The sequence below is a fragment of the Sapajus apella genome, unplaced genomic scaffold, assembly GCF_009761245.1.
Source record: "Sapajus apella isolate SASKATOON/1434 unplaced genomic scaffold, GSC_monkey_1.0 scaffold61, whole genome shotgun sequence".
Lineage (NCBI taxonomy): Eukaryota > Metazoa > Chordata > Mammalia > Primates > Cebidae > Sapajus > Sapajus apella.
Window position 1 is genome coordinate 11,807,015 of NW_022437001.1, and position 15,632 is coordinate 11,822,646.

The following is a 15,632-nucleotide window of genomic DNA, read 5'->3' on the forward strand; positions in this document are numbered from 1 at the left end:
TCCAGCCTGGGTGACAGAGCACAATTCTGCCACAAAAAAAAAAAAAAAAAAAAAAAGCATGATTTGGGTCTGATTGGATTAGAAAGAATTCATAGGAGCACCTGGAAACGAGAGTGGGATCCCTACCTGAAACAAAAGGTTGACTCAAACCTGAGGTGGTTCCTCAATCCACCCAAGTCTTCCATTAGCATCACTTTACTCTGCATTTCTGAGAATGGCAAAGGAAAGAGTCTGTTTTATGATAGACTTCCAGTTCCAGTCCCTAGATTCTCTATTCAGACTAGGTACAAGACTCAGTTTGAGCAGGACCTGTGGTTTTCCTTCCCTCTTCATACTGGCTGCAATCAAAAACCCAAAGACAGAAGAGATTAATTACAAAAGCAACAGTGGGCTTATTTGGGCCATTTTATTAAGAATGTTTATGTTTTTACTTATCTCTTTAATTTGCATTTTGGAAATCCAGTAAAAGTAGTTTGAAAATTATTGAAAGTGAGATTTCAATATTGAAAACTTTTGTTGAAAGTGGTAGTTTTTTTCTTTGTATAATTTTTTTAATGGGGTATTCTCTGCATGTGTGTAATTTTCATGTCACTTACAAAGAAATAAGCATGCATATACAGATAATACTTGTATACAAGCATATAGACATTGCATTTTTTCAAAACTCTGTGGTACATTTTCCCTAATCTTGTTAATCCCAGAACTCTTGCAGAAAAAATATTTTATTACATGGTCCCATATCATTGTACACATCTCAGAAGCAGGTATCTGGATCATCTGTTCTGCCCTTGCCAGGGAAGACTTTTATATCCTTCATCGGCCACTGCCAAAATGCTGTTTTCCTCCTCAAACGAGGAGAAAATATGTGTATCACTTATTAATAACATACAAAATGAGGCTGGACTAAAGGAACTTCACAAGAGAGGGAATGAGAGAGAATACCATTATACCATTGTTTAGAATCATTGAGGAAAATACGTCTTCCTACCTTTGTGAATCATTTGATTTCTCAGGATTTCTAGGAGGAAGACTTCATTGACTTGATCGTGAAGAGGACTTTATTACAGTCATACACTGCATAACTACGTTTTGGTCAAGGATGGACCACACATATGGCAGTAGTCCAATACAATTATAATATCCTATTTTTACTGTATCTTTTCTATGTTTAGATACACAGATCCTTACCATTGTGTTACAGCTACGTGCAATATTCATTACATGCTGTACAGGTTTGTAGCCTAGGAGCAATAGGCTGTACCATACAGCCTGCATGTCTGGCAGGCAGTACCATCTAGGATTGTGTGGGTATCTTCCATGATTTTACAGTGACGAAATCACCTAACAATGGATTTCTCATAATGTATCCCTGTCATTAAGCTCTGCATGACTGTACTTTCTCTTTTACTCTCTTTTCCTCAGTCTATTAATTCTGCTAATTGTTTGGGAAGCCCATCTCCTAAATGACTTAATCCTCTGCTGAACTTTTTTAACCTCTCTAGGGACCAGTCATACAATGCTAGTAATGAAATTTGTCTTTCTAATTCCCTAGCCGTCAACTTTACCATTAACCAAAATCCCTGTTACCTTAATGTCAGCTTGCTTTACATTTCCTCAACGGACATGCCATTTTTAAAAAATAAAGGCAGCCTGCGTTTTTTAAAGGGCATAGAAAGGGTTTTTTTCCCCTCTGGAAAAGACTGAGGGGATATTTTCAAAAGCCATCTATTTTTATTCAGATACAGCCAACAGTTCAGTTAAATACACAGCCAAAATTTAATGCAGTCTTTGAACTTCCCCTACATGCTCACATTTAAGAAGGGCATAATTTCATTTGCAAAAAATTATTTTAAAGTTGAATTTTGAAAATATTATTTCTAGTTCACCTGCTTTTTGAAAATGTTAGCTCCCTTTGAGTATACTTTATGACCATCGTATGAAAATATGTTTTTCCACTTAATTACTCTGCTTAGTCTTCAAAAAATGTTTTAAAATGATTGAATTAGGTGCAATATTATATAATGCCAGTTAAACACAATTGCAAAAATATCTAAGTACTTGACTTAAAAAGAAAACAGTATTTGTTCATTTGGGGTTCAGATTCTTATTGTAAATATAATATTCTACAGGTCTGTGGCATTTATGGTCAAAAAGTAGTAGCCCTTTTGCAATACCTTTCAATCCTTGCCCCAGGGTCCTTCAATGGAGAGCAGCTGTTAGTTGATACTGGCTGTGTTTGCCCAGCTCGGACCACAAGTTTGTTTACCTTACAACAGGTATCACTACTTCGTCCCTAAGTATTTATTTATCACTAGATTTCTCAGGCTGTTTTCCGTGCTTTAAAAAAAAAAAAAAAAAAAAAAAAAAAACTATTGGCTTAAGATTTTATTAACTCATTAGAGTTTTTACTAGATTATAAATTAAACTACGGCTGACAGGATTGTGTGTGTGTGTGTTTGTGTGCGCATGCGTGTGTGTTTACACTACCATTTTTTTTAAACCCAAAGCTATACTTGGCACAGAATAAGAGATCAAAAATACATGTTGAATGATTGACTGCCAATTATTGAAGGCAGCTTTATTTTATTAATATATGCTGGGGATGTAGGGGACAATGTGAAGCAAAACTAAGCACAGGCCTTCACTCAGGGATCTTACCTGAGGGCAGCCTAACAGGGACTGATCATAAAAACAAATATCAAATTTCAAATGTGACAGTGCAGTGATACCAAGTGCTCTTAGGGTCTAGATGAGAGGGATCTTGTTGGGAGACATCTGGAAAGGGGTCCGTGAAGAAATGATTTGAGTTGAAATCATTAATAGATAATAACCAGAAGAAGAGAGGAGGAGAGTTCCCTCATGTTTAGTTCATCTCGGGTCAGCTCTTTTTCTCTCACTCTCGTGTTTTCCTTGGTATTTATCACTAAAGACTCTTCCTATTTTTGCCTGCTGCCTTAGTTTGCTAGCTACTCGTGGACTTCTGCATAAATCTCAAGGGCATAGGTCTCCTTTTAGGAAACAGCCAAGACTTACCCTTCTGATACAAAATGTCAGTATTATTTTAGAAATGAAGGACGAACTGTCAAAGAGAAAAATGAGTTGACAAGGAGAACATCTCCTTTTCTGCTAATTACTTTAACTGCTGTGTGCTTAGAGAAGTGTCCCATGGTAAATACTTAGTGATTCTGATTAGCTGGATGGCTGGTTGACTAGTTAGTGGCCAGCCAGATGTTGGTTGGCTTGCTGACTGGCCAGCCAGATGTTAGATGGTTGGCTGACTGTCTGACTGGGTTGATCAGGTGGTTTGGCAAGTGAAAGTAAGGGTGGTAGATGAGCTTTGATTTTAAAGTCAAACTTAATTTTATTCAGATTCTAACATCCTTCACTAACTCTATGACACTGGACAATTTATTCTATAAACTGAGGCTTACAGAGCCCGGGTAAATTGTCCAGTGCTTTTCTCATAGTTATCATAATATCAAAGATGATATTGCATATATAGCTTTAGCATGGCACTTAGGATATATTAACTCTTCACTAATACATGCTCACTATTTTAAAGAAAAGCAAGAAGCTCGAGTGCTTTTTCCAAAAGGAACAAAATTAATGAGAGCAAATGATTAGTCTGTGTTTAAATGTTAACCCTCTTAATCTTAGTCCTTCTAATGCTTTACTACTGCAGATGCACCTCTATTGCAGACCAGAAATAGACATACCTAAGAAGGAGATAAAACATGTAGAAAACTCACATGCACACAAACAATTTTTTTCCTTGACAGATTAAAATTTAATTTACTCACCCCCCTATCCTTCTCCCAGTCTTCCTTATCACCCTCTGATTTTATTATTGCAGGGCTCATTAGGATGGTAATTTTCTCTACCAGAAAATCGGGAATAATGTATTATTCCTTGACATGGATCATGGTGGTTACTCTGGTGTTTGCCTTATAATTATTTGCTAAACTGAACATTATGTTTTATGTATTTTTCTGTATGCACACTCACACTTAAACATGCATAAAGGAGGTAAAATTGTTATCTGAGAATGTGATGGATAGAACAGACCAAACTTAAAGGAACACTATGCCTATATGGGCAAATTGAAAGGAATATGCAAGCAGTGAATCCAGATCGTAAAAAAGAGGAGATGAAGTTTATTCCAGCTACTCCAGATTGGCTATCTCTGCGTCACAAATTGAGTGGCTAGAGTGGCAAATTACTAAACTCTTTTTTTTTTTTTTTTTTTTGCTAGTATATGCACACATAACCTGCGCTGTAGAACTGTAGGGCAGGATCAATGTCACATGCCACTTGCCTAACACTAGGCATGAAGAACTTCTCACTGTGGCAAAACTCTTTTATAGACCTCAGTTTCCACTGCCCCATCTTTTCTAGTCATCGTTGTTAGCATTCATGCCACATGTGCATGATTTTAGAGCTAGCTGCCCTGGTGTATTAAATGCCATCAGAAATGACGCCAAGAATTATAGATCTTTATTACTAACAAGCACATTTTGGTTTTTCAGCGCCGACTGGGAGATGCAGCAAAGAAAGCCATCAGCAAACTCCAGGTCAGGACCATCAAGAAAGGTGACAAGGTAACAGCCTCTTTTCTTTTTGGTGAGGAGCTATTCAAAGAAGCTTCTCACTTTTCTTATACCCAGGGTGGAAGAGAGGAAAGGATGGGAAAGGAAATACACACTAACAGTTGTCCTATCAGTATCTGTTATTATACTCTTCTTAATTAAACATAAAGTTTCCTATAAAATGCATACAATATGATAATAAAATAGTTGTATAGAAAATATGAGAAACTGCTAAGTAAGTGTATAAAAAATAGATGAAGCCAGAATGAAATTAGTATACAAATGGATTACCTAAAATGTGTAATAGAAATGGGTCTCAAATTTAAGTTGGGGCTTTCTAGCAGCCCGTGCAAAGTAAACAATATTCAATATACAAGTAATATTTAATGACCTTATTCCAGTGTCTCACAAAATAAAGTCAAAATGATTGTTCCTGATATTATGACCCAAGAAAGTTTTTTCATGAATCTTGCAAGGAAGACAGCTTTATGTGTTGAGCTATGTTCTCCACTTAAGTCTACAGTGTAAATGCAGGAAGTATATTCAGTACCTCTGAATTCCAGTATTCAGAACCTCAAGGTTGACAGGTGGGGTGGCTCATTCAATTCTAGCATTTTGGGAGGCCAAGGTAGGTAGATCACTTGAGGCCAGGAGTTGGAGACCCGCCTAGGCAATGTAGCAAGACCCTGTCTCTATAAAAAAAAAATTTTAAACCAAAACACAAAGCCCCAAAGTCATTTCAATAGCCTCCTTCACTGTAGAATGATGACATAAAGCCAAAAGCAATAATGTATCTTGAGGAGGGAAAACAAAGCAGTCCTGCCCAGGTTTACGGGCTTCTAAGAGTCTCCCTTATTCAACCCATGCCAAGTTAGAGCAATGGATTATAATGCATGGGTTTGGGGCTCCTTGGAGCAATGTAAGGAATTTACAACTCCACATATAAGCCGGTACTGTCTCTAGCCTGAATAATTGATGTATCTCACAAATTATGTGCTTTATTTTTCAAGTATATAAAAATGCCATTGGGCTTATAAGATAAAATTCATTTAAAAGCATTACTGCATTGAAAGTACATTTTAGTAATATTATTTCCATTCAATCAGTGAATAATAAAAGTACAAGGACTATTACATAAGCACTATGTTATGAGGCATTAAAAGAGGTTTTTAGACTTGAAAAAAAAATGGAATTACCATTTTGTTTTAATATTTATTTTATACACTAGATTCCAGAAGAATGAATAGATTAAATGTCATTCACATAGTTCACCATAAATATTATTTCTCATCCTGAAATTTTTGATATGTCATCTCTAATTATAATTAATAGTATTGTTAGTAATGGTACTTTAGAAAATGGTTTTCCTCACAAAAGGACTTGCAGTGGAACCTAGAAACAAAAAGTAGAGGGTTGGAAGGAATGGAAACTAGGCCAATTGATGGTAAATTTGATTTAAAAACTGGCACCAGCACTGCTTAAATCTTTGTTTCAGGCAAGCTCTCCTTGGATTTTGGCTTGGATATTTTATACAAGAGATGAAGCTAAGAAAATACGCTCATCTGTGGTTCCTCTGTTGCAGGAAACAGAGTCTGATTTTGACAACTGTGCAGTTTGTATTGAAGGGTACAAGCCCAATGACGTTGTCCGGATCCTGCCCTGCCGGTGAGTCACTAGGCTGCCTGCTTTTGATTAGGCTGTATGTGTGGAGCGCACCCACGTGGCATCCCTGGCACAGACCTGCTGGGCATAGCGCTGTCAGGTTGGTCTGCCCCAACATTTCCATGTTTCCATTGCAGATGACCCAAACATTCTTGTTGTTGCATAACCTTTGTCCTTGAAAACAGTATCATTAAATATTTTTCTGACCCCCTATCCCCTTTGCATCAAAGGAAGTATACTGCTATGCACTAGAGCTTCATGATACAAAATTTGATGATGTGGCCACAAAGTACAGGTTTTCTTGAACAACAGATCTACGATGTTCAGCATCAATTCTGGCTTATACCAGTACCATTTTAATTAAAATAGTAAACTCTGAAAAATATTTTGTGAATGATCATGAACAATGTAGTAATTAGAATATGGTCAGGAATAAGTAGGAAGCCAAGGGCAGATCCCATGTTCTTTTTTTTTTTTTTTTAACAGAAATACAATGTGACACTCAAATTCTCCTAAAATTCTTGCATCTAGGGGAGGACGCCAGGCAGGTATAGTTGGGAAACTCCCCAGGTGATTCTCATATAACCCTATTACCTCTCCCTAATTGAAATGTACTGTGAAGGTATCCAAATTCTTTAATTAAATAAATTTAAATACTTTAATGAAATCAAAGCTTTTAAAGTCATGTGAAATCCATCCTTTGTCATTGACAACCTTTTTTAGTGTTTTTTCATGTGTGCAAATGTCTCGAAAATAAAAATAAAATTATTCCTTGTTGGGAGATTCTTCATTTAGAAAGACTGACTTTCAATATTCTTTTTTTTTTTTTTTTTTTGAGATGGAGTTTCTCTCTTGTTACCTAGGCTGGAGTGCAATGGGGCGATCTCGGCTCACCGCAACCTCCGCCTCCTGGGTTCAAGCAATTCTCCTGCCTCAGCCTCCCGAGTAGCTGGGATTACAGGCACACACCACCATGCCCAGCTATTTTTTTGTAGTTTTAGTAGAGACGGGTTTCACCATGTTGACCAGGATGGTCTCAATCTCTTGACCTCGTGATCCACCCGCCTCGGCCTCCCAAAGTGCTGGGATTACAAGCGTGAGCCACCGCGCCCGGCGACTTTCAATATTCTTAGATACTTTCAGCCAGGCATGGTGGCTCACACCTGTAATCCCAGTGTTTTTGGAGGCCAAGGCAGGAGGATCGCTTGAGGCCAAGATTTCAAGAATCGCCTGGGCAATATAGAAAGATTGTCTCTACAAAAAAAAATTAAAAATTAGCTGAACACGGTGGTGCTCAGGACATGGCGGCACTAGCCTGTAATCCTGACTACTCAGGAGGGTGAGGTGGGAGGATCCCTTAAGCCCAGGAGTTCAAGGTTATATGAGCAATGATCGCACCACCACACACTCCAGTGATCGTGCCACTGCACTGGGTGAAAGTGAGACCTCATCTCAAAGAAAAATTCTTAGAGACTTTAAAAGTAAAGTAGGAAAACCTATACCACAAAGATATAGGACAAGTCACACATTCATAAAACAGTGCAAACTTTAGGACTGTTTACTAGAACTGCAAAAGAAGCAAAAATTACTTTAGAGGAATGGCTTAATAATCCCAAAATGACAAAGAGGTGACCAAAAAAAAGTGACAGGATACTAAAATTGATGAACCAACTCCCAAAGAAACAGACATTGGTTGAAATGTCCATGGGCAAATTGATCATCAGGAAAACAGGCATTAGGGAAGTACATCCTGGTGGCCCCAGCCAGAGCCTTCAATTGTGATTCACTTTCCCTTAGTTTGTGCACAAAATCACAAATAGAGACACCTGAAGGTTTGGTAGTTTCTTTCATATGAGGATACGCTATATTAATTCTTTCTAGTAAATATTATATATACTTAGTGTTGACTCAGTGATTTCCAGAAACACGGGCAGACATATGCAGTATGTGAGCTACAGAATGCCTCTTGGAGTAACATCTTTTATCTCTGCAGTATTTTATTAAAGGTTTTATAAAGCCTCTTAGTTATAAGCAAGTAAAGTGATTTCCTTTAATTTTTTTTCTTAAAGATTATTTAGAACCCTATGAGAGTACTACTAATAAAAAAATTCAGAGCCAGTTCAAGTTAAATATCTACCTTTTTCTGAAAAATCCAGACATTTACAACTGTAAATTAAGAAAATCTGTTTTAATAATTATATGCATAGCATTACTTTAGCTCTACAATTCATACAGTATAAAATAGTTTATTCATTTAAAGCTGTCATAAATAACTTTCATGTTACTACATATATATATATATATATAATTGCTAGAGACTGTGTAATATACAAGCCATGGATATACCACAGTTTAATTTTCCCTGTCTTTATTTGGGAACATTTTTGGCAGAGTTCAATTTTTATTTATGACAGATTTTAACAGTGTGTGATTTTCATGATGTATTATTCCAGATCTCCTTTCATATTATGATTTTTTGGAAATATTAACCAAAAAAATAGCATTTCAGTATTTACCACAGAAACTAAAATCTTAGGAATTTTAATATACATTAGCCTTTGCTCTTGGCTTGTTTAGTTTGGCTTCAGGCTTCTCCTTGTTTAAATGATTATTTGATTCTTAGCTCATTCCTTGATTTTGTTTCATGTTCCTTACTGTCTGTCTACTATTATTTCCATACTATGAACCCTGCTTTAAATAACAATGTGCATTTGAGCATTTTCAAATATAGCTATAGTCACTTACTGTTTGATCTTATACTAGTCACACGTACCTATTCTGAATAGCTCATACATTTTTTCCGTGTAGATTTTAAAATCAAGATATTTTTATGCCTGTTGCTCTTTTCTGCCAGACAGTTTGTACTAATGGATATTATCAAACAAATGCAATGACGTTTGCTTTTTGCTACATAATTTACTCTGGGGTATTATTAAGCCTGCTCCTATGAACTTCATAGACTCTCTTTCCCATTATTTCCATGCTGACTCATCCCCAGACTTCTTTGTATCTCCTTGGCTTAAAAACTGTTTCAAAATATTCCAGTTTATCATCTCCCTTCATTCACACCTTTTTCCTGTGGCCTCATAGCTACTGACATTCTTGGTGCATCTCTTCACTATTGTTTTCATTTAGGCTGTCTTTCCAAATTATGTGCTTGTACCAAAACTTTTTCAAAATCACGTTATTGCTTGTCCGTCTCTGAAATCCATGAACAAATTATGATGGATTAGTAAATGCCTTCCTCTCTTTATTTGTCACAGTGATTATTAAAGTTCAGTCATGCAAATACACACCTATCATTTCTTCCTCTTCATTATTTCTTCATCATGTCCCTCTCTAGCACATAAAGGTGACCCCCTCCCCCTGCCGGAGTGAGCCTGGACGTGTACATCTACCATGAGGGACAGACCCCCTTCAGCCCATAAAGCAGCTCAGCCTCAGACAGGTCTAACTTCTGTGGTTTGGAGTTGATCCTAATACACCACCGAGACATTACTCAAGACATTTTGGTTTTGCTACATCATACGTATGCCAAAATATGCATTATACTGTATTTTAGGGGTATTTTTTGTATCCCAGGTTAGTATTTGTGATTATTATTTTTAGCCACAAAAGATGTTTTATCGAAGTTTTATTATCTTCTCTTGCACAGAGAGTAAGTTAGCCTCTTTGATTCTTCCATGGCTTTAATAGCATGGTGTCCCTACTATTCTTCAAGGATTTTTCATTTCAGCCTGTTTAGCTTCTGAATTTCACACACACAGTGTCTCAGAAGGAATATGAATTCCTTAGGTAGGCCAAAAGCCCTTGTTTGCCATTGTTTTAAAGCAAAACAATAGATTCATCCTTCCTTTACATACCTATTAAATTCTCTCCTATCTCTAATTTATCCCTGTAGCATTATCACAATTTAGGGAAGACACTAGTTTCTACTACTGTTTTTTTCTTTGATTTTTTCAAAATCACATTATTGCTTGTCCATCCACAGCTGAGGAAAAATGTAAACATTGTCTAGTAAAAAGCAGACCCTCTTGATAAACTTTTAGTACCTAAATGCTTCATTTGAAACAACAAACATTTTGCAGCAACTGTGTGCCAGGAATAGTGGAAAGTGCCAGAGATGAGAAGACAAACGGAATGATGCATGCTTGAAAGGAAATAGTCTAGTGGGAGGGAAAGGAATTTAAATAAGTATTCATGATAGACAATGGTATGTGTAACAATAATAACAGAATATATAAAAATTTTGGAGGGATTAATACCAGGCACAAGGAAGTTAAGAAAGATTCCACAGAAAAAAGTAATGTTTTCCAATTTCTAACAATGGTTTGTTTTGTCCATCATATCCTCATTCTAAAAAATTTGTAAAATGGGTAAATATTTAAATATTGGCCTAACTCCTTCATGCAAATAACTACTGCTATCATTGTTATATATTGCCTTCTTTTTATTTCTTATGCTTATTTTGCAACTTTAAGATACTATTGTCAATATCATTTACTATCCTGCACTTTTCATATGCACTGTAAGAATTTGCTAGAAATGGTATTAGATTATTGGGGGTATTTTTTTTTAGATTATTTGTGGCTCATTTTGACTTTCCTTTGGCCTTTGTTACTATTGACAGAAGCTGATCAAGCTCTAAGCTGCACAAACTGACCAAAGACCCTGGGATGTTGGTGCTTATATAAAACTCACTCTTCAAAGGTCAGGGTCTTGTCTCGGCCCAATCAGATTTTTCTACTGAGATAAAACAGGGGGGTGTCCTGGCCCACTTTAGCTTATTTTACAATATCCCTTGATGAGTTGTTTGCATTTCACAATCTCGCCCCACTACAGAAGACAGAGAAGAAGTCTTTAAATGCTTAGTTTGATTACGTGACATGTAGGGGAAGCGTGTCCTGCTGGCTTATTATCATCAGAGTTGGATTACAAACAAAATTCTCTACCACTCATGTTGTCATCTTTGATTGATGCTTCCCAACTTTTAACTTGTTCATAAACAAATTACAGCTTTCATATACATGGTCTAAAAATCCAAATCCAAAATGCTTTATATCTGAAACTTTTTGAGCACCATGATGGTCAAGGGAAATGCTCGTTGGAGCGTTTTGAATTTTGGCTATTTGGATTAGGGATAATGCAGACATTCCAAAATCTGAAGAAAAAAAAATCCAAAACACTTCTGGCCCCAGGTATTTTGGATAAAGTACTGCATGTAGTTCTGTTTTGTAAATAGTGTTTCCTGGATGATACGCCAAGGATCAGTGTTGTCAATGCCACCTGGACTTAAATGAGGTCTTATTTGGGAGCAGGGGAAGGTGGCTGCATAAAGTAAATACCTAACAACACCTATCCTAAAATAGTTCTTGTGGAAAAGTGTTGCACTGCTGCTGTTTAACATCCACACACTGTGGATGTTTAGTCATTTCTTGACTAAAATGATGAATTATATCTTTATATATAAATGAACTATATTAATATCTTTATAAATATAAATGAACTATACATTTAGTTCATAAAAATGCTTTTTTTCTTTCTCTGGATATATACTGGGGCTATTTAATAAAAACCTAGGTATGATATTGGGGGGTTTCATAGGAATTTTAAATTTTAACATTTTTGTTTTGTTTTGTTTTGTTGTTTGCTTTCTGAGTTGGGAGTTGGTTGTGTATTTGGCAATTGCTTTATCTAAAGGGTCTTGCTCTGCTTCAGAAGAAATTTTGTTACCTTGATTGCTAATGTTCTCCCCCTTTAAATAAACCTCCTGATTGTAGAACAGCAAAATTGTTATTTGTCAAATTTAAATTAGTAATCCCCCCCAAAAAAAAAAATTCACACACTGAAACAGATTTCAGCATTAGAGAGCAGCGCTGCCTTCTCTGAGCAGCCTCTGAGTCGGGGTCCATTAGTGGCTCTGCAGGCCCAGGTTTTGCAGGCCTCAGTTTTTACAGCAGAAGTTAGTTTTCCCTGGGCAAGGTTACCTGTTAGATCAGATAATCCTGGAGCTGTTTTGGGGTTGTATATACGTGTGGTATTTGTATTTCAGGGCTTTTTGGTAAAATGTATATAACATAAAATATACCTTTTAATCATGTTTAAATATACAATTCAGTGACATTAAGTACATTCACCTTGCTGTGAAACCATCACTACTGCCCATCTCTTGAACGCCTTCATCCTCCCAGGATGAAACTGAATCCATTAAACAGCAATTCCTCATTCCCTCAGTCTGGAATTTTATATGCATTTTATTTTTAATTTGGGCTTTACTTTTATTAACAGAAGAAAATGTCAATGAAGGAACTCAGATTTTCAAGACTACAATTAAAGTTGGCTAACTAGAAACTAGTATTTACACATTCAAAACCCTGTCAAAGTGATAATTTTATATATTTATATTATTGCTATTGTTATAATACTCAGATGATATTATTCTTGTCATTATCAATTGTAGGTACTCTTATGGTTTCCATGACCATCGCTCACATCATCCCCACCGTTGCTTCTTTCCTGGCATTCTGCAGTAGCCTTCTCACTAATCTCCCTGCTTCTACTCCTGCCCTTTACTTATTCATTCTGATAAGTCTATTTTTAATTGTCAAGCTAGACTAGCTGGCTCTAGGTTCTTATACACCAAGTACAACTTCAAACTCATTAAGTATAACAGAAGTGTGACTAAAAAAATTATTCTTGGTCAGTAAGGTTAGCTAAAAAAAAAAATTTATTCTTCAGGAAGAATAACTGGAATGTAATTAGGTTCTTCTGTTTTTCTAAAATGTACTCCTGAAACAAGGTAAATTCACAAGAAAACTAAAAGCATGCAGTATTTCATATTAACTCCCTACAGGAAATTTGGGTTGGCTGGGGCAATTGCCATTGTTTTTATTGGAGATTACTCAAGGAAGCAATCTTAGCAAACTTGCCATTGTGTCTCATTAGGATTTTGTACTCTGACTTCCTCATGGGGACTCACCAGAATAATTCATGTATGGAATAACTGTATTTCTCTCAAGCAAGGGAAATGTTTTTATATTGTAGATATTCAACTGTGATATTGTCTGGATTGTTTCTGTTTGTTGACACAAATCTAAGAGCCAAATTTGTGACCTACCCATAGCCAAAAGGTGTTTTTTAGCCTCATCTCTTACTCTGTTTTACGTCTCTATTTTTCTTATTTTTTTCTTCTTTTATAATATATTTTTGGATACTTGCATCTTCCAAGTCACTTTAAGTTTTTTTGATGCAGGTGTACCCCAGAATTGGGGCTTAGCTCAGGAAGTTTCTTGGCTTCACTCAGGAAAGAATTCAAGAGCAAGCTGGCAGCGGAAAAAGCAAATTGTATTAGAGCAACAGTGTACAACAAAATGGCTGCTCCATAGACACAGCAGGGCTATTCCACAGGCAGAGTTGCCAGCTAGCTATATTTACATGCACTCTTAAATAGATGCTAAATAAGGGGCAGATTATTCATGAGCTTTCTGGAAAAGGAGCAGAGAGTTCTCAGAATTAGATAAGGTAATTTCCAGGTCTGCCATGCCATCATTTATAGACTGTCAACTAGAGGTTGCCCTTGTTGCCACCTTGGTCCTAGCTGGTTTTGGCTAGTTTCTTGGCTTCATCCTGATTTGATCAGGAGGGTCTTGACCAAGGTTCAGAAAACAAGTCTTGCTGATTTCCTACTTCATCTTCTAGAAAAAAAACATGTGTTTTCCATGTCTTCTGAAAGTTTGTCAGTATCATTTTAAATTAATACATAATATCCCATGTGTCATAATTTATATGCCTATTTTTGGACACTTAAATTGTTCACACACACACACACACACACACACACACACATACTTTTTTGCTATTATAAATAAGGCTGTGATAAGTAGCTCTGTGTTTAGACCTTAGTTCACATTTTAGATTAGTTCCCTGGTTCTAAGGTTATAAATTTGAATTGCCTAATTATATTCCATAAAGTTATATACAAGGAGCTTTCCAAACAGCCAGAGCTAAGAATATTCCAAGCAAAGATAACTGTGGTAACCTGCAATTGTTAGAATGTGATGCTTGTGTTTGGGATGAGGCTAGAGAGGAGGCATCCCAGACCCTTCAGGGCCCAAATGCCCGGCTGAGGGCCCTGGATTATAACCAAGTGCTGGAGGACCCACTGTGAGAGATTTGGTTTGTGCTTCATACACAGCACACTGGCAGCAGTATACAGCATGGCTCAGAGGGATCTGACTGGAGTCAGAGGGACCAGTGAGGAGACTATTGCAAAGTCCAGGTAGGAAATGCTAGAAGTCTGAATGGGAATGCTGGCACTGTGACCCAGAGAAATAGATGTATTCAAGAGAGATCCAGGAGTAAACTAAATGACTCAACATTTGAAATATTGAAAATGGCTGCCTGTGTTTCTCAGGTAGGCAGCTGATGGATATATATATATTTGTTTGCATTTAAAACATGCTCATGTCTTTCCATTTGTATTATACATAGAAAAAATACAGCAGCTTGCAAACTGTCACTCAAAAACCATAACACAAAAAGGAATTTCATCACTACACACACACACACACACACACACACACACACACACACACACACAAACTCCACTTGAGGATCAGCCTTGGCTTATCTTTTTAAGCCTTTCTTCAGAGTTATCCAGCCCCAAAGTATTCTCACAATTCAGTCCCAGAAGCAAAGCTCCATTCTAAATAGATAACTGATTCTATTTGTAAACACTGGGTTATCCTTCATTTTTCTCTTTTTTCCTTTTAGGAATGAGGTTAAATTTCTGTGTCAGTTCCAGAGCTCCCCTTTGTAATTTGAGACATAGAATATATCATATGTTTACTGTTTTGAAAAATTTGTAATGTAAGGCTATACTTTTACAAAGACCAGAACATGACTAAAAGCACTGGTGTTGAAAGAAATGAAGTGGAAATTTAAACACAGTTACGTACAAGACCAAAACTTAAAAAACAGAATAAATGGTTCCTAATACAGAGCAGTAATAGTGAAAGGAGAAATGAAGTTTGTATGTATAAATTGTGACAATAGATACCCTAACTTGCAAAGGGATATCTAATGACATTTTAGTGTCTGAGTCACACAGAAGAACCTAAAAGGGATAGACCTGGAGACTTGGAAAAGGACTTTTTTGAGGGCTGCTGAAAAGTCAAAACCCAAATATGGTCTACTAGTTTTAATGAATTTGTTGTTATTTTGTACCATGTGTTGACAATTGACACAACATTCATAAATTATCCTTGTTCATCTAACCAGTCAGACAGACAGCTGCTTTTCTGTCTCAGTTACTGTGACTGATGTATATTTTTAACCCGGACCTCATTATTAATTGACTTTTCAAATACTATATTCCATGAACTC

The 15,632-nt window shown here is 36.5% G+C and overlaps 1 protein-coding gene across 1 annotated transcript in view; it reads left to right on the plus strand.

Annotated features, from left to right (window-relative positions):
* The window catches only part of RNF150 (ring finger protein 150), a 283,735-nt gene that overhangs the window by 195,842 nt on the left and 72,261 nt on the right, over positions 1-15,632 (plus strand). Inside the window, exons 3-4 of the mRNA XM_032246510.1 lie at positions 4,527-4,598; positions 6,169-6,251. Of these exons, the coding sequence (XP_032102401.1) occupies positions 4,527-4,598; positions 6,169-6,251 (155 nt within the window). The remainder of the gene's footprint in view (positions 1-4,526; positions 4,599-6,168; positions 6,252-15,632) is intronic.